Source organism: Amia ocellicauda, chromosome 4, assembly GCF_036373705.1.
Source record: "Amia ocellicauda isolate fAmiCal2 chromosome 4, fAmiCal2.hap1, whole genome shotgun sequence".
NCBI lineage: Eukaryota > Metazoa > Chordata > Actinopteri > Amiiformes > Amiidae > Amia > Amia ocellicauda.
Genome location: NC_089853.1, coordinates 16332457 through 16357689, shown reverse-complemented (window position 1 = coordinate 16357689; position 25233 = coordinate 16332457). Strand labels below are relative to the sequence as shown.

Genomic DNA, 25233 nt, shown 5'->3' with positions numbered 1-25233 from the left:
GTGTGCTTTACCAAGGTAGCAATAAAAATGTATTGTCCATAAATTCCTCATATTCTTTATTGCTAATAATTAAACAGTGCCACACATTTGAACACTTCTGTTTCTAATATCTGGAAGATGGAAAGGCACTCCATCAAATATATTAGTGTGACCATGATGGTTGCTGAGACACTTCATCATAGCAACAGTATGAGCACCTGGAAGCACAAGGAAGGGTTCGTGTCGGAAAGTATGCAAAATCTTCTACTTAATTGAAGTTGTCCTCCTGCCTCCTGCTGCAGTGTTGCATATTAAATGTTGTGGATTAAAGGCGGTCTAAATAAGTCCCAGCATTTTATTTTTAAATCTTTTTTACATTTTGTTTCTATTAATATTTTCTGCATGATTTTTACATGAGGCAGGATAAGGCGTGGCTCGTAAAGTGATTTTTACAGCCTGATTTATGATAATGAATCACTTCATTTGTATAATGCTGCAGGAAGAGAAGACATGATACAAGCAAATGCTTATATATATATATATATATATATATATATGTATGTATGTATGTATGTTTGTGTGTGTGTAATATATACTCTTTGTGCACAACAGAGTGGTATGCTAGTGGCTGCAGAACCCAGGTCCCATGCAAGGGAGAATTGGCCAGATTGCCTGAGGAAACTGGAGTTATGAGGATGTGGGTAACCCACTTTAACAAATTAATGAAATATGCTAGGGATGAAAATGTCCTTTGATTGAATGCAGACCTTCAGTTGAGCATGGGCAGAGGCCAGGTAAAGCAGTGTGCCACAGAGCTGTGAATGAGTGGGTGAGTAAATTAATGAATGAATAGCGGTTCAGTTTTTTGCAATGCTTCTGTACACATGGCAATCAGTTTTCAGAATCCTGTCATGGATCGATGTAATTGGCACACAAATGCTCTTCCTACCATGGCAAGTCAGCCTCAGGCTTTGAAAAGGCCCTCTTGTTATGGCTTGGTCCTCCATCCAGCTCTCTCCAGGCAATTATCCCAGATACATCATCATGGATCAGTTTTTTCTGTTTCAGTTGAATATCCTGTCTGCAGTTTTCTTCAGACACAGATTTAGCAGTGCTAAATTGGTGTATTTACTTTTAAATATATATACAGCTCTGAAAAAAATTAAGAGACCACTTAACATTGATTTCTGAACTTGGAGTGGTCTCTTAGTTTTTTCCAGAGCTGTATATAAATTGTGTCATTTTGCTTATTTCTAAGCTAAGCTTAGATAAGTTCTTTTCTGTATATGTAAAGAAATGTGTAGATATCTGTGAAACTGTTTTCAAGAACAAATGCACCTCTAGTCGATAGTAGATAGGTGAATGAAAATACCACATGAAGACCACTGTTGTAGTTTCATGGTGTCCTTTCTGTGTTTTCTGTGTTTCTTTCTGTGTTTTAAATAATCTTAAAAAAAAATAATAAACTGTATGGCGTTTTGACCTGCAGCACCAAAAATAAATCTCAAAACTTTTGTGCTTAGGAAAAGATTCACAGAGATTTCAGAAGTTCAGCACATCTAGCTCTTTAATCAATGGGAAACCATGACAATATTTTTATTTAATGTAACTTTTCCAGTGTGATGTCTTAATCCCCATTTATTAAAGTCTATTATTGTGTTTACATTACTTTGTGATAAATGAGGGCTATCACTGAGTGTGTGTGTGTGTGGGGGGATAAATGTTAATTATTAGACAATTAAGTTTTTTTGAGGTAAAATTGCCTTGATTATATACCAAGGGAATAATTATTCCAATTGTTTGAAAAATGAAGGCTGCATTCTGAGAGATTGTTCTGATAATTGCAGTTGTTTTTGTGTACCAGCTCTTACAGTGCTCTGAATATTTTTATGTTCTCTACAGTAAGTTTATCTTTGAAGGCTGTGGCTTTCATGTTAAACAGGACTCTTCACTTTCCGCACCAGTCCTTCAAGTGTAATGTAACTGCATATAAGCCCCAGCAACATTTCCCAGCACATGCTTATTTTGAAGAAAACCAAACCTGCAATTGACCTTCTGATAATCTTTCTGGAATTTAAGCCTATGACAAGGGACCCAATTTTTACAAGCCTAAATTTAACATTAAAATGAAATCTCCTACACCTGTCGTAGTTGTTCATCATGTATTATGATATAATTTCCCCACTTTTAAAACAATAAACAGATTGACATTAAATGTAAAAGGTGTGCCTGAGACAGTGATATAGATCCCTGCATGATGTTAGGATAGCAATTCACAATACTGACACGATTCTCCTTCTCCCGTACAGAGATGCAGCCATGGACATTGTGAACTCTCTGACCTTGGCTTGCCTGTGATCACCTTCTCCACCCCCCTCTCCCCGTCCTGCCTTGTGTGGTCCTCCAGCCTCCTCTGCCAGGATTCACTCTTGTGCTTCTCCACCGGGATCCTTTGCTGGTCCAGGCTTGAGCCATGGCCGGGGAGAAAGCCCGTCGCCATGTGATGGACACCCAACGCTTGGCCAGCCTCCTGCAGCGGGGTGTGGAGCGCACTCTGGTCATCGACAGCCGCACCTTCTCCGAGTACAACACCTCGCATGTGCTCAGCTCTGTCAACGTCTGCTGTTCAAAGCTGGTGAAGAGGAGGCTGCAGCAGGACAAGGTCTCGGTTACCGAGCTCCTGCAGCCCAACGCCAAGATCAAGGTAGGGCCACCAGTTGACTCTTCTAACCTCTTAACCCCCCTCCTCTCTCAGCCAGTTTCATAAATGTACTTCAGAATTAATTATCACTGAAATAAACCAAAATCAAGCTGGTTGGCATTGTCAAACAGAGGGATTGCATTGGAAAGTCTGCTATTTGGCTGCTGCTGCACTATAGAATATTTCTGTAGTCCAAACAACTGTATAAAAGATATGCAGTTTCTTTGTGTTTTTGTTCAATATGAAATTAAATTGGTTTAAGTCTAGCTTATCTTGTCAGTTACTACAGTAAATGCAGTTGTATGCAATGCAGTAAACACTTCTGTATAAGAGTAGGCCTACCTGTTTTGTAAAGATTACAGCTGTGCTGAGCATAGTGTTGAAAGTGCAACCACTGTTGTGTTGTGTGTAATATGGTATTATATACTATGATGATGCTTATAAAGTATTTTTTTGTAATGAGTACCAGAAAGGTGAAAATATAGATTATTTACAAATACTATGGTAAATGTCTGTAGTACTTTTGCATGGGTATTTCATTGTTTACATAGTTTCATTTATCTGGAAAACATACTTGCAATTATGTTGGCATATGTTTGCAAATTAAAATGTATTAATCTTTATCAGTATCGAATAGCTGGAGAATGGATCGGCATGTTATACATTTGAGATTGTTACTTGATATTGAGTGAAACTGCATGGATGAGTGGAGCCAAAACAATATTCCGATTACGCCACAGAGGCCAGTTCCCTGTAGAACTTGTAGCTTGGAAACACGGAAGTGGATCACATTGCTATGCTACTAGAGTCTTGTTCCCATCCATTCAGTGTCTGTGTTTTTATTTTTGTCAGTAGGCCAGATCATCAAAGCTGTTTTGAGTAAATTTCCACGCATTGAATTCAGGAATGTATTGTTTGTTTTAGTCGGACTTTAAAAAACTGCTTTACATACTGTATGCTGCAACTTCCCCTTTATTTTATTTCTCACCAGATGAATACATTTTCTCGCAAGTGTGTGCGTGTGCGTGTGCGCGTGCACATGTGTTTGTGTGATCGCACTTTGGGTTTCTGGATTTTTCTTCTGAATGCTGCTCTTTCCCTTTGAGGCACTTCTGGTAAACAAAGGTGAAAATGGGACTCCTGGAGCAAGAGGAGCTGAAAATAAACCGCTTGTATGTCACTCGGATTGACCAAACACATGCTCAGCTAGTGAAATGTAAATATTTATTTAACAAAATAAATAAAACAATTGGCACGAGTACTTTTCAGCATCCTTTGGCCTTTTTTTGTTTTTTCTCACACTTACTCGACAGTTCCTTGCTGGTGTTGGTTTATCCTGCACAGGGTCTTTCGTAAGTGAGACTGAAATAAATCAGGAGATTGGTTTTCCAAGGAACCTCTGCTCTTCTTCAAGCTAGGTACTGTGTTGGACTGAAAGGATGCCGGAGCAGGTGAACCAGCAAAACCGTGACCGCCGCGCTGACGTATAGCACTCGTCCTTTAAGATTACCCCACTGTCCGCTTTTTGTTTTTGCCTCGCTCTACAGCTGGCTTTCTTTTATTATCTCCCTGCTTCCCCCGTAAAGAGGATAATGCCAGAGATTAATGAAAGGCTGGATCAAGCTGGAGCTGTCCGGAGGGGGCTTATTGTGATTGGTTAAGCATGACATCATTCCCTTTATATAGCCCACTGGCAGGCTGGTGGTAGGGCACGTGCAGGGAGGCAGTTGGGGGCTTGCCGTGGTTTCTGCACGATAAAACCCCCCTCCCCTTACCCCAGAGCATACAGTCCTTCACAGTAGGCCACGGGGGTGCTGACTGATGGACATGGCTGCTTGTGCTTCCTTCCTTAAAAAAAAAATACAAATGAAAGCTCACCATTTATTCTAAAGGCTGTTATTAGCTGTTAACATCTAGGTAATAACTATGTTAATGGACACATTTGCCATTTAATGTTACAAATATCGTGAGTCATTCCTGTTGGCACTGTAAGCCTGCTGAAGTGTGTATAGTTTTTTTTTTAGTTTTTTTTTGTGCCACTAAAGCTCGTAAAGCTCAATCAAGGACATTCTCAAGTGCTTCTCTTGTTACACACTAGCACTTCCCTTCTCATGGCTGTTGAAGCCAGAGGGGAACTTGAGTCCTGGGTCTTTTAAACTCCTTAAACTCCTTAAACGATACTATAATTCAGTAATCTCCAGTTCCTAATAGAAACACTGACATCATAGTTTGTAAAGCCAAAGGCCTCTGCATGTGCCTCTGTGATCCTGGGGGAACAAATATATGCTTTATTTACAAATAGCAGCTTAAGAAAATACCATTGAAGGTGTTTTAACAATTCTGATTTCTATAATTTTGAAAAGAGACCTGGGAACAGCACATTTATTGTATTTCTTAGGTAGTGCCAATGACACCTTGGCCATAAGAGGTGACATTGCTGGAGTTTCCAGTGAGTCTGCCCACTGTTCCAGACCTTCCTGTTTAACATTCTCTAATGAAATTATTATATGTGCATCCATTTCCCCATTTCCCGCCTGCTTCACTGACACTGTGCAAAATGTTTATTTGTTGTTATCATAGAACCACCCCTTTTGATGTGGCATCTCAGATTTAGTGATCTGCCGATTGCCGATGTCTTCAGTGCCGTCCTGGGTTCAGATGCATTGTAAAGTTTAGAATGGATTCTAAAAAAAAGGGTCCAGATTTGTTTTAGGTGCTAGATTATTTTTAAAATACGTGCAGATCTCCTAGAATCAGGCTTTGTAGGCCCGAATCAAAGCTGCAATCCAGAGTAGATTCTCCTCTGTGCCTTCTCCAGTCTCATCAGGACATTTAACATCATACACATAATACACTGCATGTGCAGATGCCGTTAGACTGCTTTTGGCCGAGCACTGAGTTCAGAACTTGAGAGGGCTCTGTGTTCCTTTTGACTCGCACCCTCTTGGTTTGGAATTAGACACAATTTTTCACCAATGCTGTAGCTGTGAGCTCATCTTCGCGGCTGAGTGCTAGCCAGTCCTTGGTCTGTGCTAATCCTCGGCACTGAATGTACTAATGAGTCGAGATGACAGATGGCCAATATTTATCTGCAGTGAAAAGAATGCTGACGACACTGGGGGCCGGCAGTGCAGCTTGGGGCCTGCAGGAATCCATGGCTGCCTGCTGCAGCTCCCTAATGCAAGAGAGAGAGGAGCTGTGCTGTGTTTTAATCAATGAAGCGGCTCAATCTCAGCCATTGCCCAGCCCTGCCAAGCCCTGCAGTTCCAGCTTGCAGAGCCCCTCTTATTTACACATGCAGGTGCACAACCGCTGTGTATGATACAGTGTTTCTAGAGTGGAATCCACTTCTGGTTACATCTTTGAAGCCAATGCAGGGAAACCAAGCAGAGCCCTATTGCTCTGCAGTTTGATCCGTGTTTTATGAGCTGCTGGCTGTCGTCAAAAATATAATTTTTCATCAATAGATTCACTCCTTCTCTTTATCCAAAGTGCAAAAAGTTACGTACTGCAGAGTAGTTTAATTCCAAATGTAGAGCACAATATAATCACAAAATGTCCTGATAAGTATAAACAGCTGCAGAAAATGAGATGACAGGCACATCTGCTTAAATATCAAATACGTTGCAGATCTAAAAATTAAACAAAAGGTGTTTGTGATCTGATCTTCGGTTATGGGTAGTGTGAGGTGCCTGTCATCTCACTGTACTGGTGATTAAAGTGTATTATTTACAATACAGAGAGTGGGACAGTATGGTGTTCAGGTACCATATTGAATGAATGAGTTTGAATGGAGGTACCAGAAAGTGGTCAGAAGGGTGACATATTCCTTAAGGCCAGGATTCTGAGGAATTCAAAAAACATATAGTGAATGGTTTCACTCAAGTATTGGCTACTCAATTTGACGTAACAGGGCTGAAATAGAAAGGGTATTGTTAGAGCTGGGTAAAGCTAGAAGGGATGGATCTGCTTTAAATGTTTCCCTCCAATTGCACGTATCCTGAAACAATCAATAAGGATTATCTGACACGAAGCAGCGACTAACCTATTCCCCAAGGTGTGCGAATTTCTTTACGTTTGTTTCTAGATGCCTTTGAAGTGTGCGAGTGAGCAGTGTCCTCTTTGTCATTGTTGTTTACAGGCCCGCCCCCTGTAACAGACAATTATTTTGTGTTTTTTCCGTTCTTATGGTAACCCCAGCAGGAAATTGCCCACCTTGCTTTCCACATTACTGTTCACCCATGAAGAGTAATAGCTGCCTGTGTCATAGTGTCTGGCTTTTGCAATAAAACACAATCCTGTCCAGCAAGATGTCAGCCCTTAAGCACACCTAATCTTTTGCATGTGTAACCAGAGGGATTTTTGTGCAGCAAGTCCAGGCAGGTCCACCAGGAAATAAAACTGTATTCCTTCATATTACTTAACCCCTAATATTGAGATCAGGAAATCATGGACTGGTCCTTTCTTTTTGTATGTGTTTTATTCTGTTTCCTACTTCGAGCCCTTGTTGAAATTGTCGGACTCCATTTTCTTAACCTTTACACTGTACAGCCTTAATAAATTGTACACGGTCATTTAATCAATAGAACATTGCACTGTTTTCCTATATTTTCTGATATCAAGGGAAAAAATATTAAAAAAAAACTTGCAACATGCACTCATGAGGTTCACTGCTCTCCAGTGTCAAAGCTTTATGACAGTGCACTGATGCATTGTTTCTTTCTTTCCACGTGTTACGGTTTCTGTGCAAAAGACGAGACAGTGCAGGATATTCTGACATTGCAGTACACATTGCAATACTCAGTCTGGTTCTTAAATATTTGCAGAAGCAATGCTCTCTGGCACAATTCGCTGTGTGAGAGTTCGGATATTGTTCTGAACAGATAGAGTGCACCATAAAATTGTATTCGAAAACAAAACATAATGGGTCTGAATAATGTGTAATTAGATTCCCTACTTGATCATTGTATGTAACATAGAACTTTGTCATCAAATTAAGAAATACCATATGTTTTGATTCCCTTATACCTCTTTGAGGTTTGCTAAAAATAAAACAATAAAAAAAGGTGTTTTAGACTTAAAAAGGGAGGTCCTGGTGCCTCTTGGGAAATGACTAAAGGCTGTGCACACACAAAAATTGAGTTACATAATACAATTAGCCCATGTAATTGAAAGCATTAAAACATTAACAGGATTAAAATCAATAAAGCATAGGAGCAGTTCAGAGAACAATGAATAGTTCAATAGACCCAATGGATAGGTTTCGTCACAGTGAAATCCCAGTTTCATGTGGCTACTACATTACATTTTTCTATTTTTTTCATTAGATTTTTTATATTATAGATGTAAAAGAATAGACAGAGTTTCACTGCATTTCACTGGTTTAAATGGCAGTGGGAGGTTTGCACTCCATGAAAATCCATGATGGAAACAGCAACAGCAACACTGAACCTTTGAAATTGAAAAACTGGCAAATGTGGGTATCTGATCTCCAGAAGTTAGACCATTATCTAAAATAAACAGGCTTGATTCCATATTAGCATGTAACAAAAATATATTTTATTTTCACTGGTAAACATTTTGTTTCTGTTCTATTGGGTGCCACCTAGTGACTCTGAAAAGTAGTTTCAGCAAAGAATTGCGTTTTGCTTCCCTGACAGATGGTGGAAAACAACAGCACAATTAATGCCAAGTGCACGGCATGAATAAATTATACTTCCACATCCGCTCGACTTCTGTGCTGCTTCAGGAGCTCTTCGGAGCCTAATGACCTGCAGACAATGAGATGACGGGTCTTGAAAAGGGTGTCTTGAAAGCTTTGGGTGTTAAAAGACACAAAATCACGAGGGCTTTCCTCACAAGGCTGAGGAAAGTGTTTTAACACTGAATGAAAAAAATAGTGTGAAATGAGGAACTGCTATGCTTGGCAAATATTATTCTCAGTGCATGAGGAGATTGCCTCTGAGTTTGGTATTCCTGGCTTTCTGCTAGAGTATTATAATAACAAATTGAAAACCTTTCTGTTTGTGTCATTTCTCACATGTTTGGAAGTGTTTTCACATTGTCTGAAAAGGCCCTGACAATTTGAGAAAGGCTGTCCGAATCATATTCATAAAACAACTGTGTTCGATGCTTAACTACAAAAAAATTATTCCTCAATAATTCCTCAAATTGCAAGATAACGCCCTCCCCTCTCCCCCCTCAGGCTTTTTGTACAGTCAGGCAGCGTTCAGAGCAGCCCATGAAATTGAGAAGCAGGGTAAGATTGGGATCTCCTGCTGAGAGGGACAGAGTGAGAACAGCCTGTTACCAAGACGCACTGGTGTGAGATGTCCACACTGTGCTCTGACAATGGGTTGAGATTATCCAGCACCTGTGATATGAGGTTCTACTCATTAGGTTGGGGGGGGGGGTGATCTGAAGGTAAGAGAGGGAGAAACTGAGGAGCCGGGTAAAATCCCATGTTACATAAGGCCTCCTTCACAGGCAAATCCAGGACGAGAGTGGCTTTGGCTAATCGATGCCCAGTTCACAAGTCAACTGAATGGGATATGTTGGCGCTCCTAGCCAATGGCAATCGAACCATCAAACCGCTACTAAGTTCTATGTCTCGGTTCAATGATTCAACTTAGTGCCCATAGGTGTAGGTTTAGGGATACACACGTGAACCTGCAGACAGGTTTCTGTTAAAAACACAGAATGTGGACAATCTGAAGAAAACAAACACAGATGAATTACAATATATTTATTTATGAATTAGCTTCTGCATTTAAGCTTTTAAAAAAAAAAAAAGCTATTGAAAGAGTGACGATTCTCCCATGCCATGGAAATGAAGCCATTTGTCTTGTCTTTGGACAGGCTCAGTCTCAATTTACATGCTAACATGTATCAATTTAAGTCCTGATGCAGTGGTAAAGAAAGGAACCTGGAACTGTTAAAACTGGCCTGGGATTAGAAAACCCTTAGCAAAAATGTAAATCTGGATTGTAGTTGTTGATGCAATTCATGATTTATTTGGTATACTGTGAATGAATCGGGACCACTCTGTTGCCTCATGTGGTGGAGGAAATGTCGTACACCTCTTTGCTCAGTGCAGGTGAGGATCAAGGCATGCAGCAGGAGATGGAGCAGGAGAAGTTGGTTGAAAGCCTAAAAGCTGTATGGAAGTGTTCTTCAAATTTGGTCTTCAAGGTGGACCACAGCTCTTCTCCGTTGTCCTCCTACCTTTGCTCTGAATTAGTTAGATAATTAAATACTTACTTACTTGACTGAACCGGTGTAAACCCTTTCCTAGATCTAATACAGATGATGGTGCAAAGAGACCTGTTGTATTGTGCAGCATCAGGGACAAGGACAATCAAGTACAGTGACTTGAGGTTCTCGTAGGGGTATGTCCAAAGGAGGGACCACAGCCAGTACTGTAGATAGCTGATAGAGTGCCATAACCCAGCTGCTGAAGCTCCTGTTTCAGAACATCCTACCGAGATCTGATGTCATTCAACAGATTATATCTCATAATGTCAACCCCTCCCTCATTTATCCAGTGAAGAGTTCACTTTACATCCTTCCATTACCTCATACCAAACAGCTGGGAGAAAGAGACAGTGATTCAGTTATGTCGGAGGTTGGAGAGGGACCCACCCTGGAAAGATGAGATCTGGACCTTTTCTGTCTTCTGGAAACCTGTTGCCTTTTTTAAGCAATCTGTTCCAGGTAGTTCATGGCAAGGGATCTATTACACTGATATTCCACAGCTGCTGCACCTCTTTATGTGGCCTTTCCTGTGTCCTGCTTTGAGCCTCATACTCTAGGGTTTATTAGCAGGGGGGCAAATTGGACTAGCGGTTAGGGTTTTTTATTTCTTTGGCAAAATAATTTTACCCAAGTATCTCTCCTCCAACCCAGCTGTCTAAATTGGTCAAGTGGTCTTATCCAAGTGTAGTCTTGTGCTGCCAGCTCACTTACTGATAAATTATGTAGGAAAGATCTGTTCTGATATGCCATTTGGAGCTAACCTAACCCGTTAATCCTGGATTGGTCTCCATACTGCAGAGATGTTAGTTTAAATATATTGGCTTATTTGGTGCATTAGGTGGGAAGATTGAGATTTTTGAGGCTGGAGGGTTGATACCCAAATAAGTGCAGTTCAAATGTTTTTCCCAGACAGGGATACACATTAGAATATTTATATTTTAAAGAGCAATGGATGTCCCTTATGATGGTACTTCAGTTCCACCCCCCTCTTTACTTCCTAAGGACAGTCTCTGTTGTTGTTTCTTAGTGCACACCTTGTACTGCATGCAGACTTGTGAGCAAAAGCAATGCTTTCATAATCTGTGCTTCACCCAATAGTTGTTTTTTATATTTAGTTGCTTTCAGGAAGGGGAGCTGACATAGCTGCCTGCATCTCTGAACATGACCCATTATAGAACAACCACAACAAAGAAAGGCATTTTAATGATTTTTATTTTTTTAAGAAGAACGCCAAATGTCCTACTGCAGCTATTGGGCCCTGCTTGCCACAATGAGTTTGAGCTCAGCTTTGAAGAGAGTGTATTTTGTACGCGTGTGAGTCACTCGTGGAAGGGAGGTTCTTTGAAAAAAAACGATGACCTCATTTCTTTAGACCCTCAGACTTTTTTCTGTTCTTTTCTTTGCTGTTGAGTGCCTGGCATACCCCCCTGCTTCAGACTGTCACTGTCCTCATTACAATTTTCTCAATTGGTTAGATTTGGTACAGACAAGAATGAGGTGAAATTGTCTCGGTGGCTTCCCCTTTAAATCCTGTCCCGAGTGACTGTTTGTTTATATGAGAAGGTATTGGATTAGTAAAGGGGGGATTCCAGTTTCCTAATGATTGAAGGTAAATCAATGGGAGTGCTACAGTTTTGTGGTCATGTGTATTATAATTATATTTACCGTATTAGGTTAAACACACTGTTGGTTCTTTACGATTGTATTAAACAGCTATTTGATTTCTGAAACAATATCATTCTGAATTGAACAGCTGCAGAACAACATTACAGGTCCTTATGTAGAACAGGAACTGCAGATTATAAAAGGCATACAAATAATCTGAGAGAATTTGACAGATGGAGTATTCAAATAAATTTGGTTTCAAGATTAACCTCAAGAGTGTGCTAAAATGGTGGCAATATCAATCTAGTTTTGCTGTGCTTAAAGCCTGGGGCCGTCATGATTTTCAGTATTATGTTAGTCCAATTTTTACTTTATTTCATTCTGCTCTTGATGCAGACCACATTAGTGCAGAGTGAGTATCAGTATGGACAGGAAGATATTTGATTTCCCCCTAGTAACACCATCAGTGTTCAAATCCCAGTACCACAGGGTCGCAGTTGCTCCAGTATAACTCTTGTTGTTTTAAAATAGATTTCTGTGCTTGTGCATGTGTGTATATGTGTTTTAGGTTCTAGCCCTTTTAATTCACATTCTACAGCAGAACCTCGGAGGATTGTAACTGAAGTGACAAATGGACCATCGATACAATGCTAAACAGAGCCATACAAATAGGGCTGATTGCTTTATTCAGCTGCAGTTTTAACCCTTCAAGTTGCGATAGCTCAAGCTTTTAATACATTTCTCTTGGCTTAGGATTACATAGGTCTCTGCTGCAGAAAGCCAGGTAATTTGTAGGGGAAATTGACTGATAAAGCAAGCCAAGAAGATCTTAGCAGTTGATGTATTTTAGGTCTGCAACATTTGAGAAAAGAAAAAGTGTTATTTTAAAAGCATTCCTTATCGAATTTTGTGCTGTCAATTACAAACCAAAAGTCTGGCTTTCATTTGGTGTTTCTATATTTCAACATATTATTTTTCTGGGTGGACACTCTGTGGATTTTGTTCTTTTACATTTAACCTTTAATGCAGTTGCATAAATAGGCTAAACCGTGTGGCAGGAGGGTGGAAGACAAGTTCATGGTCTGTCTAAAACCTGCATAACTTGTGAAATGTAGGACTTTGTTTTTCAAAAACACAATTATTGTAATATTTACAATAAGCCTTGAATTTCATGTAATCAGTAGTCAGTAGGTGAAAATGTGGAAGAGCAGGGATATTTTTTTTATTTTGGCATCTGGTTAAAAGGTATTTGGCTCAGGCACAGCGCGTTGTTTTTTGACTGAGCTCCATAGCGAGGCTGTAATCTCCCAATGATGTCATCGCTAGCTTTAGCTGTAATCCAATTAAGGTAGAACACCTTGTACAGTTCAGTTTCTCAGCTGGGAGCTCCTGGGAGATAATAGGGCTGGAGATTAAACAGAGTAGAGAGGGGGTGCTGGGATCCCAGGGAGCCAGTAATTTACACACAGCTGTGCCCTCCCTGTCAGATATTCATATGAGAAGCTGGGTCCTCCTCTCCTACCCCTGCTTTGTTCTTCTTGTGCCTTTTAGCCCCAGAAACATTGCAAATAGAGTTGTTTTTTTATTGAGTATTACTTAAACCTTTCCCTCTTTTTTCGGTAACTGTCAGATCCATTGTCACGAGGGCACAGAATCACACTGTGTAGTGTTATACTGAAAATGTGGAATCTCTCAACAGTTTTTAAACCTAATCCTGAGCCATACCTACATTAAATCAGCAGCAACAGCAACAAAGCAAGAAATATCTGCACAAGTCTTTTGGGTGCACAAGTTTAGATAACTACCACACTACGGTATTCTAAATCAACTGGATAGTTAAAATGAACATTCCACAAAGTATTGGAAAATCAAATTGTCCCACATTTTCTACATCTGTGGTATAAATATTAGTGACAGACTCATAAAGCCATGTTATGAAATGCAGATGTATAATGCATAATGTTCTGTAACACAGTATTTTATTTACAGGCTTAATGCGGTAGAGCTGGTCAGTCCAGTGCTTTCCAATAAGAGACTGTGTGGGATTTCTGCATGAAGGAATGAGGAGGTCTTGTTTTGCATAGCCTGCTTTGTTTTGACAAGTTTCTTTAGGCAGACAGTGTTAACACAATGGGTTCACATCTTAATAAGAACAAGCAAGACCTTACTTAAGCAGATACCAAAAAACAAAAAACCTGATGATATGAGCCTAGCCCTAAAGCTCCGAGTTAGTAAACCTTTGCAGTGGAGTGAAAGGCGAGATTACTGTACCTGGCAGCCTCCCCTTGTTGTAATCTCGCACTGACCTCTGACCCTGTGCTCTGGAGACTTCGAGATGACATCATCTTTTGGCTGCTTGCCAGGCTTTAGCAGTAACACCTTTTTCCATTCCAGCCTGCAGCCCTTGGTGTACTGTGCTCCACACTACAACATTTCTGTTGCTTCACATTGGTACAGTAACAAATACATCATCACATTAGAGACATTGCACACTACCTACATATACCCGTAGTTGATCTAAATTAGGCTACGTTTTTGTAAAATTTAATTTATGTAAACAGCGTCAGAATATAATGCATAATATTTTCGTAATAGCGATTTTCATGCATTTTCAAAGGGTGATGTGTTTGAACTCACTACAAACAAATTCAAGGTAGACAGCATACTTCAGCTGAATTATTATAGTGCACAGTAAAGGTGGTTTTAGTAGCTGAGCTCATCTGACCAAAGGTTTAATATCACCTTGGCATCTGTATCACTGTGAACATGGTGAAAGAATCTGCCAAGTAGCAGCTTATGAAACCAAATCTAAACATGAGAGACGTAAACAGAGCAGTCTCCGGTGTTGTCAAAGGGACTGATTGAATAAGGATATGGGGGTTCATAAATATCACGTTTAAATATCACGTGTGCCTTTTTTTTACAGGAGGCAGATATACATCACTGTTTAACTCACATACATTTACTTCAGATTTGTTTCTGTCCTAATGTTTGACAGGATTTATTGTTCATTTGCTTACTTACTCAAGACTACTGACTGATACCTTTGAATGTGTAAGTGAGTGAGTGAGTGTGTGAGTGTGTACATGTGTGTGTGTGTGTGTGTGTGTGTGTGTGTGTAAAGTATCACCAGGAAAAGCTAGTGACTTCTGACAGCCGAAGGATATTATTGTAAAAAGCACAGTGGCAGATCCAAGTGCACAGGAGTACAAGAAATACAGCCGTGGAGCACTGGAAATATTTTCAGAAATAATATTGCTCAATCAGTGTCCAACAAACTAATAAATATTTAATAAATAAGTGTAGTGAAAAATAGTTTTAACAGCAAATTAATTATAACATGCTCTGTGAACAGACTTTGAACTGTATGTATAGCCTATATATATATATATATATATATATATATATATATATATATATTTTAAGAAATTCATACTTTGCTTCATAATCTCAACAACTAGTATTTTACATTAAAATAACAAATCGGTGCATTTGTTTGGAGAATTGCACATAAGAAATATACTATACATACACATTTTCAAAACGGGAGCAATATCGGTGGGATTGGAAACATATTTTGGTAGATAAGACCTCGGTTTGTGAAAATGTCCAGATCAGTGTTGTCAAACAATCTCACAGGGCCATTTGGTCCAGTACGCTGTGACAGAGAGTCAGGCGTCTCTTTGTTGCAGCCTCCTCTTTCTTGCTGCTGCGCCTCCTCAGCTGACGTGATCTGTTAGGAAACCATGGCCGTCTCCAACAGCAGCGAGCCGGCGTCAAAAAGAGGTCAATAAATGTCACTGAATTGTAATGAGATAACTGGAACTGGGAGATAAGAGCACGAGCCAGGCAGAAATCCCGAAAGCTAATTGAAAAGTGTGTGCACTGCTAGTGTCCTTAATAAAGCTCTTCCTAGAACAGAAACCACACTTCAGTTGCTCTTTATATACTGTTTCACGGTTGTATAATGTGGGGATTCCTCGTGGCTTGCGTGGTTGTGAATACTCATTCAGGGTGCACAATGAAGGCCGTATGTTGGTTAAGGAGTTGAAATAAAGTGTTCCCAATGACACAAGGAGGACAAAGGCAACCGCTTGGTAGAAAAAGTACCATTTAGTATTAGCGCCCCTTATGTAATTTGGAAAATTATATATTAGGACAGAACCAAGAACCAAAGTTGATAAGGTCAGTTCACTTTTTTGTTTTGGTGTTTTTAATGGTGAAAACATAGGGAATTTAGTAACTGCTGTTTTTTTTTTTTCAGTTTGGTATCGTTACCATCTTTTTGAATAAAATAATCTGACTTTCAGCAGAGCTTGTCTAATAACAGCAGATCCCAGAGGTGTATCCAGCAGATGATGCTGGGGGCATCTCAATCACTGCGTACGACGTAGATGCATTAGCTCACTACCTTGTAATGAAAGTCTCTTAGTGGGAGAAAAGACACAAATCAAAAGCGTGGATTGGTCTCGGCTGGTGAAGAAGAAGGAAAAAAAAGGAATCAGGATGCACTGTTCAAAATGAACACCATTCACAACATGGTTATGAAAAAACAAAAGTTAATTTCAAGAAAATTCACTGTGGAAAGCACACATTAGTGGTTGATGAAGAAAGCATTACATTTATATAGAGCAATACCAAGTAGGGCACTGATTTAGTGCTTACAGGGATGAAACAATAGAAACAATCATGTAGCATTTCACAAAGACCGACATAGGAATACTGCACACAGCTGAGGATCCAAGCAAAGATAGACAGCCCTGGAAAATGTGTGCATAGGGATATTGGATAACGAAGTGGGAATTTTTTTTTTTTTTTTTTTTTTTTAATCGGCCTGCTCAGCTCTTCTATATCACTGTTCGCTTGTCTGTGTTGCTTGAGGAAAGGGTCTCCTTTTTTTCCTTTCCAAAGTGGTTTGGTTAGTGAGGCAGTGACTCATCATTGCAGCAATCCTTGGGAGAATCTCACGTGATCTCAACACCACTGACAACACCTAGGCAATGTGTATCTTATACATACACAACTCACCAACAGCTACAGAGTGTAGACTGGGGCTGTATGTCCAATAGAAGACTTGGTGATTTGCAGAAACGGATTGGGTTCATAACCAAAGAACCATGAACAGGATGCATGCTAGACTTTAGGGATACATTTGAACATAGCATATCATTGTTTGGCTGAAAGCCCAATGCTAAATCGAAGCAACTAACAGCATAGGATTTTATTTTTGCACAAGCTTTCAAAAAGACACATCTGAGTCTAGAACCCAGATTCCCATGCAAACCACAGCCATGTTCAGTGCATTAAAATTGCAGGGCACCTACCTTGTTTCAGTGAGTAAAACAAATGCATATAAAATTATTTTTAAAAGCAGCTTGTCTTGAAATTCCTCAGCCACAGAGTGTGACACAGACTGTCAAACAAAAGGAAATTGGCAGTCAAAATGGATGAAAACAAAAATAAATATGTATACCAAACAACTGTATTTTGTGGAAAGAAAGATATCTAAATTGCAAAATAAATATATCTTATGTGAGAAAGTTTGGTCTGTTCCTGGGAGTTCAAGTCTTAAAATAAATGTAGGCCTACTTCATAAATAAATGAAAAGATTGTTTGTTTGTTGTTGTTTTTTGTACTTAAATGCATATTGTGTCAGAGTAAAAATGCCAGTTTGTGGTTCTTTCTGGGAGTGCTTTGCATTCTCTTAACAACAATTTAAGTCATCTGTTTGTCTTGTTTACAGGAAAAAGGCATTTTGACATAAATTACATTCTTTAAAAGGTCAAGTGGACCAAGAGAGCTAGCATCAAATAGTTCATTATTTTAAACACACTATTCCCTTTTCCTTTCTCTTCCTCTTTCTTCAGAGTATTTGATATACAGAATGAGTTCTGGCTTTTTTTTTTGCTTTTGATTAGGACTAAAACCATGACCAAATGTCATGAACCGCATTGGTGGTTCTTGTTTTGCAGATGGATTTTGGCAGGAAGCAGGAAGTTGTCGTGTATGACCAGAGCACCAAAGACGCCAGCCTGCTCTCCTCGGACAGTTTTGTCTATATCCTCCTGGGGAAGTTGGAGGGAAGTTTCCATCGCGTGTCTCTGCTCACAGGTAAGCCTAACCATTGCATTTATATAGAGCTTTTCATCCCCTCGGATCCCAGAGTTCTTTATCTTTGTGGGCAACAAAACCACCAAATCAGAAATGGCAAATGAGAACCATATGCAATGCACAACACTACACGACATTGCAAATACAAGGAAACACAGACTATGTAATCTTGTTTTTATAACTGAAAGCATTTGTCTCAGAATAGCCACTTCATTTTGGGTTCTTCGTGCACAGTGAATGGTAAGTTCAAGCCCTGGAGAGATGTCAGGTCTTCTGGTTTGATTTTTATATGCGGTTACTCAATTGAATTCAGTTTCATCCATTGGATCAGTTTAAGGTGGCTAGCTGAAAACACAGCACTGTGTCTCCTTTTAAGGAAAACACAAGACGCAATTTCAATTTTTCTGTCAGAAAGGTCAGGAGGTGTCAGTAGAAATGGCAGAGTGCAAAGAGCAGGAGATTTGGAAATTGAGAAAATCTGACTAACCAAAGTGGTTACCTAAAATAATCCTGCCTGCCAATGCCAAAGATAATTTTTTAATGTTTTACATTTTTGGACATATTTTCTGAATACTTTCAGCATACAGATAGAAAGAAGTAAAGAAGTGGGGGTGGGACTCTGTTCTTTGAGTGACATCGGGCAATTTTCCTATTAGACCTGAAATATGACATCATTTAACACTGCCAAAGAGAAGATTTTTTAAGATATTACCCTGCGTAAATCCATTAATTGTTTCTACTGTTTAAAAGGAAATAAATTGATGGCTTGTGACTACCCTGTAATCATGTTTTCTCTCACAATGTGCACACACTCTGCAATCGAGTTTTAGCTGTGCAGCAGATTGCCAGTGTTAGACTCGGTTGTACATATGTATGTGTGTGCATCAGTGCAGCAGGAACAGTACAAGACTTTGGGCAGTGGGGGGTGGGGGGGTTTAACACAGGACATCGAGTCACCAAGAGCTGTGTGTTTGCTAGAATGAGGATAATAAGTCATGCTGGGATGAAGTCATCGAATTCCACTGCACAAGCGAACAGTGGGGAGTGGCGTGTTGGGATAGCAATGCATTCTGGACTGCCAACCGGAGCAGGTGATGGAAGATGTCATCTTGGAACTGACATATCATGCCACACAGTCTAAAGCCCCGAGTCATGCCTCACAAAGACCCTTCCGCTGCTCAGAGGAATTGCTCAGCTGTGTTTTGGTGGCTTTTCAATGCGCTCCAGTGTTGGCAAACCGTTTTTCCTGCCCTCTTTAAAGCCATTAGGATGTTTTTCTCGTTCCAAAGTGTTTACATTATCTTGCAATCGTTTGCACGCTCAGCCTATGTTCATTTGAGGAGTACATTCATATAATTTGTTAAAGGCGCAGTGTCTGGGGAGAAAAATCCACTCTCTGGCAGCTCTGCTGTGGGGGAACCAAAGTCCCAGTGTCAGTTTTGTTGCGGCCTGTTCCAACATTGTGAAAGGTGAATCCTGGCTGTTCACTTCCTAGATCACTTTGTATTGCATTTTAATGCTCTCAGGTATAGGGACGAGAAACTGCATCTCTACCCTAAGGATGTTCTTTATATTGCCATTCAGTGGCCTATTATGCACTAGGTCTGTATATATTTACATTAATTCATCAGGCAGTCAGCCATGGTATCAGTGTGTGGATGCCCATGAGAATGGTCCCTTGTGCTCAGGTAGCTTAGTTATGCATTTCTTAAAGCTTTGGCAGAGAGCTTGACATTGCAAACCATTTGTAAAACCATGTGTATGGTCACTATGTTTGTGCATTACTAGAGGCTTTGGGAATGTAATATTGTTGAATATTTAGTTTCTTACTGGGAAACACACACACATATGCAGACAGACTTTTCCTTCCCTGGCCCCAAGCTCAACATCCTCACAATGAGGTTTTAAAAATAATACACCAAAACACTGCCTCTTTCCTTAGCTGTTCCTACAGAAGGAGAGGGCTAATAATGGCTGTGATGCCCGTCCAACATCTGCTCGGTGCAGCCTGGCCCCAATGCTCTGGCTTTGTGTTGGTTTTCCCCTTCACTCCACAACTAGGACAGTGGAGGTCTTGCAGTCCATTAGGCTTCAGGGGAGTTAAGGCCACTGACACGGAAAGAAACTGCTCAGCTGTTTTGCAAAGATGCAGAGAGAGCACCTTTGCTGGAGAAAAAACATTTTGTGCATGGATCCCATTTTATTTGGCTGAAAATGGAACTAGTGCAGCACAAAATGACATAAAAGAGGCCATTCTCCAATAAGGCACTCTACCTTTATACAGGGATATTTTTAACTCCAATGTTTAAAAAACATACGCACAAACCACATGCTATAATGTGCTTTTGACGTTTGCTTCCCAGCTTTTCCACAGAATTAAGAGTAATAGAGTAGTTGTTAATTTAGCGGCCTTGGGCACCTTAACATCTGCGTAATGGTTTGGAAACCATTTTATTTAAGAAGAAAATGTGGTTTTGTTCCAGAAAATGATTTGTATTATATAAGAAGCTTTTTGACATTTGTCAGTATTTCCATAGAGAGAGCATCACTCTGTTATTCTTTTCCTAAGAATAAGGTCTTCAGTATACATAGTTTCCCCCCCCCTTATTGCGTCATGTAGCTCAGTAACACCACTACTATAAAAATATATATAATTTACCTCATCACTAAGGAAACCAGATGAGACTGGTGGCAATTTATTTCCATAAGGTTTAAGACAAAAACACAACAGTTAAACCACTGAGAAACAGCAAGGTAGGTACTGTTCTAGCAAAATACCTCATTGCATTTATTTAATTGAAAAGCTATTGAATGCACACTGTTATAGACTAGGGTGCCATTTTTGTATTTTCTTTTTTTATCTGTGAGGCAAAAAGTGAATAAATGAATGAATAAATACATAAATAAATGAGCAAACAAACTGAATTGGTTCAGAAAGCCAAAATTGGAATTGGAAATCTGTCACTGATCAGCCACCCTTGTAATTAAAAAAGAAAGACTCCCTATCATTATCTTGCTTTGCAGCTAATTGGTAGTTGAACCTCCCAGTGAAAATTAGCATGGCAGACAGGTCACATTGTTCCTGCCCAGAAAGGGCTGTTTAATCTGGGGCCTCGCACTCGGATACTGGTGTTTGGGCTGCCAAGGGGACGGATGGGCCCTGTTTTTTCGAGGCAATTACATTACTAATTGCTAATGGAATTGACAAGTTAATTGTGATTTTAGCGGGACGTGTGTTTCTGGTGTCATTGAGTGCGGATTGTTATTATGGTTATTGCCTCTATCAGCACGCAATTTATTTTCCGTGGCTTTTTCAGTGGAGGTAAAAGGAGTGTCTTCTCTTCCCTTGGCTGGAGTCAGGCTGGGTTGCCATTGTTCCCATCACAGTATCTATAGTTTTTTTCATGGAATTGTGGCCTTTACCTCAAAGTCCCGGTTAACCCCTTGCGTAACTGCTCTAATGCTTTTAGAAGCAGTACCGATACCTGCCTATGCTTTAGTAAAAACACATTATTTTTATACCAGGATAACGATAAATAGCAAATATTCATCTGAGCTGATCTCAAGTACAGCTTTGGTTGTCATGGTCAGTTGTACGTATTTGGCATTCAGGAGTCCAGGACGAAAGCAACAGTGACGCAAAAAATCTACTTCTGTGCAGGTACCCAATCAGAAGAACAGGGCAATTGTTGTTAATGATCTGGTGTTTCCAGATCTCTGTTCCTTTCTTGGTAAGCCAAAACATAATGCCTGAAAACAGCCATGGAGTGCCGTCAAAAGCCTGTTCTTAAGTTCGCTCTTTCTAAAGACCAAAGCCAACTGCAAGGTTCCATCTGTGGCCCATTTTTTTCCTTGAAGTGGTCCTGGTTTGTTCCAGATGAACCAAAGATCTGCCAACATGAATCCATGTCACGGTGGTTATTTAAATAATTTGGGTGCAAAAACCCTGATTGGGTGAAGCAAAGTTTGCTTAAGTGGATTATTTTTCACAAACACAACTGGTACACTTTGTTATCCACCAGCACCCACAGTTGGAACTACTTGTTCACCAACAATCGCCCAGCATGTGCAGGCTCTGTCTAATTCCTGCATTGTTGGATTTCTTAGAGACCAGGATTGATCCAGGTGGGCTATTTTTTAAAGCTCCCTGCTCAATCCCCACATCCTGATCTAATTAAAGGATTTGAGTCCAACAAGGTCAGATAAATCCAGGGTTTCCTGCAAATGTGCTTAACCTAAAAAGTAGGCATTTAAAACCAAGCAAGCTCCACCTTTTTGCAAGGACACTACTTTTTTTTTTTTTAAAACAAATGTCTTACGAGTCATACCTCAGTATCAGCTCAAAGCACTTAAGGGGAGATTATGGTTTGCACAGAAAGGTCAGCCCAATGCATTTATGGGGCTGGCTGTTCACTGACGCGCCTAGCCAGCAAGACACTTTAAAGCCCTCGATGTCGGTGGGGCAGGCGTGAACGTGTTGGCATGTACCATTTTGTGGTTCTTCTCAGTCAACACCTTTGCTGGCTGCAATGCTTTCTGGGAGACAGTACCTAGAGGGAAGATAATTTTCTCAAAGGAGATTGAGGATGAGCAAACTACAGCTGCAAATTATTAGTTCCACATTCTATCACCCAGTAGAAAATTGCCCCATGATCATATATACATTTTTATTTTGGTCTTGTTTCGAATCAAGGAAAGAGAAGATGGGGAGAAACATGGCATTTTCCTCTGATAAATAGACTCATCACTCTTCACTCTGGTGATTGATGCCTATGAGTTATCTCAGCCAAAAGATACAGCTGCTGATAAACCCCCATAATTACTGTTTAAAGGTGGAGATTGAAGATGATAGTTGGTAACGACACAGTGATAATGACTGTGGAGGGGTGTTTCCGAGCACAGGAAGATAGTGGAGATTAGACAGATGCGCCTATGTACAGCATGTATGTTGTATTTATTACATTAACCTCAAAAGCAGTTCCTTGGTGGACTGAAGGAAGGGAGACTGGTAGTGGAAGTAAATCTTCTGGAAAGGACGTGCTTTTATCTATTTAAATTATAAGCAAGTAGACGCACGCCTAGCCCACCACACAGACTTTAATCTAATGCACCCACAGCTATCATTATACTCACACGTGGAGACAGAAAACACATGCCTTACACTTCTTCTAGCTTCCAGGTCTCTGATATGCTATTGTGGAATACTTTCTGCACAGTGTTTAAACCCACCGCAGAGGGTTTAGGCGTTAAAAAGGATCCTCCAGCCTTTGGCTAAATTCTCAGGCAAAACTTATGTTTTTATAGACTGTCTGTGTGTTAAAATTGAGATTGCAGCTGTTGCAGTGAAGACTTCCATTATGTCAAACAAATCAATGCTCTATAAAGTACAGAAGGGAAAACTCAGCAAAGCGATTAGGTTTCTGAAGGTACCTGCCTAGCACTTGAAGAGTTAAAATCCCCCAAAATACACAGAAAGCAGATATTAATACTGAGACATCAGCATCTTTGACAGCCTTAATCTATTTAGGGAAGTGTCACGCTCCGAATATGTCATACTAAGACTTATTTCTTTTTTTTCTTTCTTTCTTTAATCAGGATTGCAGAAATAGAAGTTTCTGGAAATCTCTGATTACATTTTCTTTCTGCATGCCCGAGCTTTAAAATTAAGCCTCTTAGATGTGTCACCTGTGTCACAGCAGCTCTGAAATCGAATCTGCAGCGAGCGGCATCTTTTCATCATGCCTTCCGACCTCAGCAGTGTTTGATGATTTTCATATGCAAGAAATAACACTTTGGACCAGTTTTTGCTGCTTTAGAGTGTCATATATACCTATCATATATAAAAACGTATTACCTGGTGGCAGAGTTAGTCATGATGGATATTGTTAAGGCTCTGAAATGTGCATTTGTTTTGTTTTAATGCATCTCTCCTATACATTATAAACTAAGTGAGCAGTGCGTAACAACTGAACAAAACAGGAATGTTTTAATGTCTAGGTGTTATCTTCTTGCATCTTTCTTATCATGAAGGAACTCTTAACTGACTAGTGCTAAGATTGTGGAGTTGATATAGTTATGATAAGCTTAAACTTCAAAGAAGGAAATAAGATTGGATAGCTCCTAAAACAGACCTACTACACTCACACATCTGTAGGACAGTGCTACACACACCTGCAGTGAACTTGAGTCACCACTAGGGGGAGCCTGCAGATTGCAGCATGGAGAAGTTTCTGGAATGAGATGGTCACGAGCTGAGCTGGTTGCAGCTTAAGTTGCAGTGTAGTTTGCAGGTTCTGCAGAACTGACTCATTTCTTTACTCCTGTATTAACCAGTTTGCTTTTTCTGGTGGAATTCTCCTTAAAGGTCACAAATCTTTGTTTTTAGTAAAAACAAACCAGGTATGCATTCAGGTCCTATCCAATTGAAATGACCACATTGGAAATAAACAGGATCAGCTGGCCACTTTTAGTTGCCTGGAGGATCAATGAGTGTGTGGAGGTGACGGACCACAATCGCATCAAAACTGGTTAGGCATGGTTCTAAAGGAATGCCCAAAAATAAGAAACATGTTGCAATAGACAGCTTCCCCCCACTGCCCCCCACGATGTTTGGCTGCAAAATATCAACAAATCAGATCAACATTAAATGCACTGAGTATGTATGTCCTGCTCACGTTCTAACCAGTTAATCAATATTTCATTGTCTTTTTTATGTGGATATAATCCAAACTTCACACATGCTGCCTTCCTCAGACACCATCAAAGGATACCCATCTGCGGTTTTCCCAATCTGACTCTTAGTGGACATTAGTCAGGACCCCGGCACGGTTCCCTTGATCAGCCCTGTCTGACTGTGAACACTCTAAGGGGGGGCACTGTTTCTTCTGGTCGTTGCAGATTGTCACCACAGTATTAATAACATGCCCTCCCTGTGCAGCAGCCAGAAACAGTCACTTTGATTCACGGGCAAGGAATGCCAGCCATCTGACATCTGCTAAACTGTCTTGTTTTTTTTTTGTTTTGGTTCCCTGCTTGAGTTTTAGTGTATATCAAATCCTGCTTCTGATCCCTGCTGCTTTGTGCCATTTATTTATGTGTGGGAGGGTGCATGTTGTCTATCTGAACTTTTTAATATAGATATATATATATATATATATATATATATATTTTTTTTTTATAAAAAAATGTTTTCCATTTATTTATGTGTATTGGTGCCTGCTCCTGCTCCTCCATCCATCTATCTCCCAAGCAGGGGTGCATCCACGCTCAAGGCATGTTGTAGTTAAGCATTCTCCTGGCAAGTTTTCTGCTAAAATCAATCTCGGCCCCTCCAGACCTTTTTTCAAATCCAGCCATCTGGCAAACAGCTTCGTTCTGTTGCCTGCAAGCCTGCATGACTGTCTGATTCTTCCCCCCCCACCTCGGCAAACACCGCCCCAGACATCGATTGCAATTGTGCACGCAAGGTTTCAAAGCAAGCCTTGCAGGATGGGTGAGAGTGTTCAAATTATTTTTCAGTGGGCTGTGGTGTAAACTGTAACAATACCTTCACTGACACATTGATGGTGGAAGCGGTGGAGTCT

General features: G+C 40.2%; 1 protein-coding gene across 1 annotated transcript in view; it reads left to right on the top strand.

Annotated features, from left to right (window-relative positions):
* dusp8a (dual specificity phosphatase 8a) overlaps positions 1-25233 on the top strand; it is an 87735-nt gene that overhangs the window by 18453 nt on the left and 44049 nt on the right. The window contains exons 2-3 of the mRNA XM_066701109.1: positions 2289-2683; positions 17512-17650. Of these exons, the coding sequence (XP_066557206.1) occupies positions 2453-2683; positions 17512-17650 (370 nt within the window). The 5' untranslated portion in view covers positions 2289-2452. The remainder of the gene's footprint in view (positions 1-2288; positions 2684-17511; positions 17651-25233) is intronic.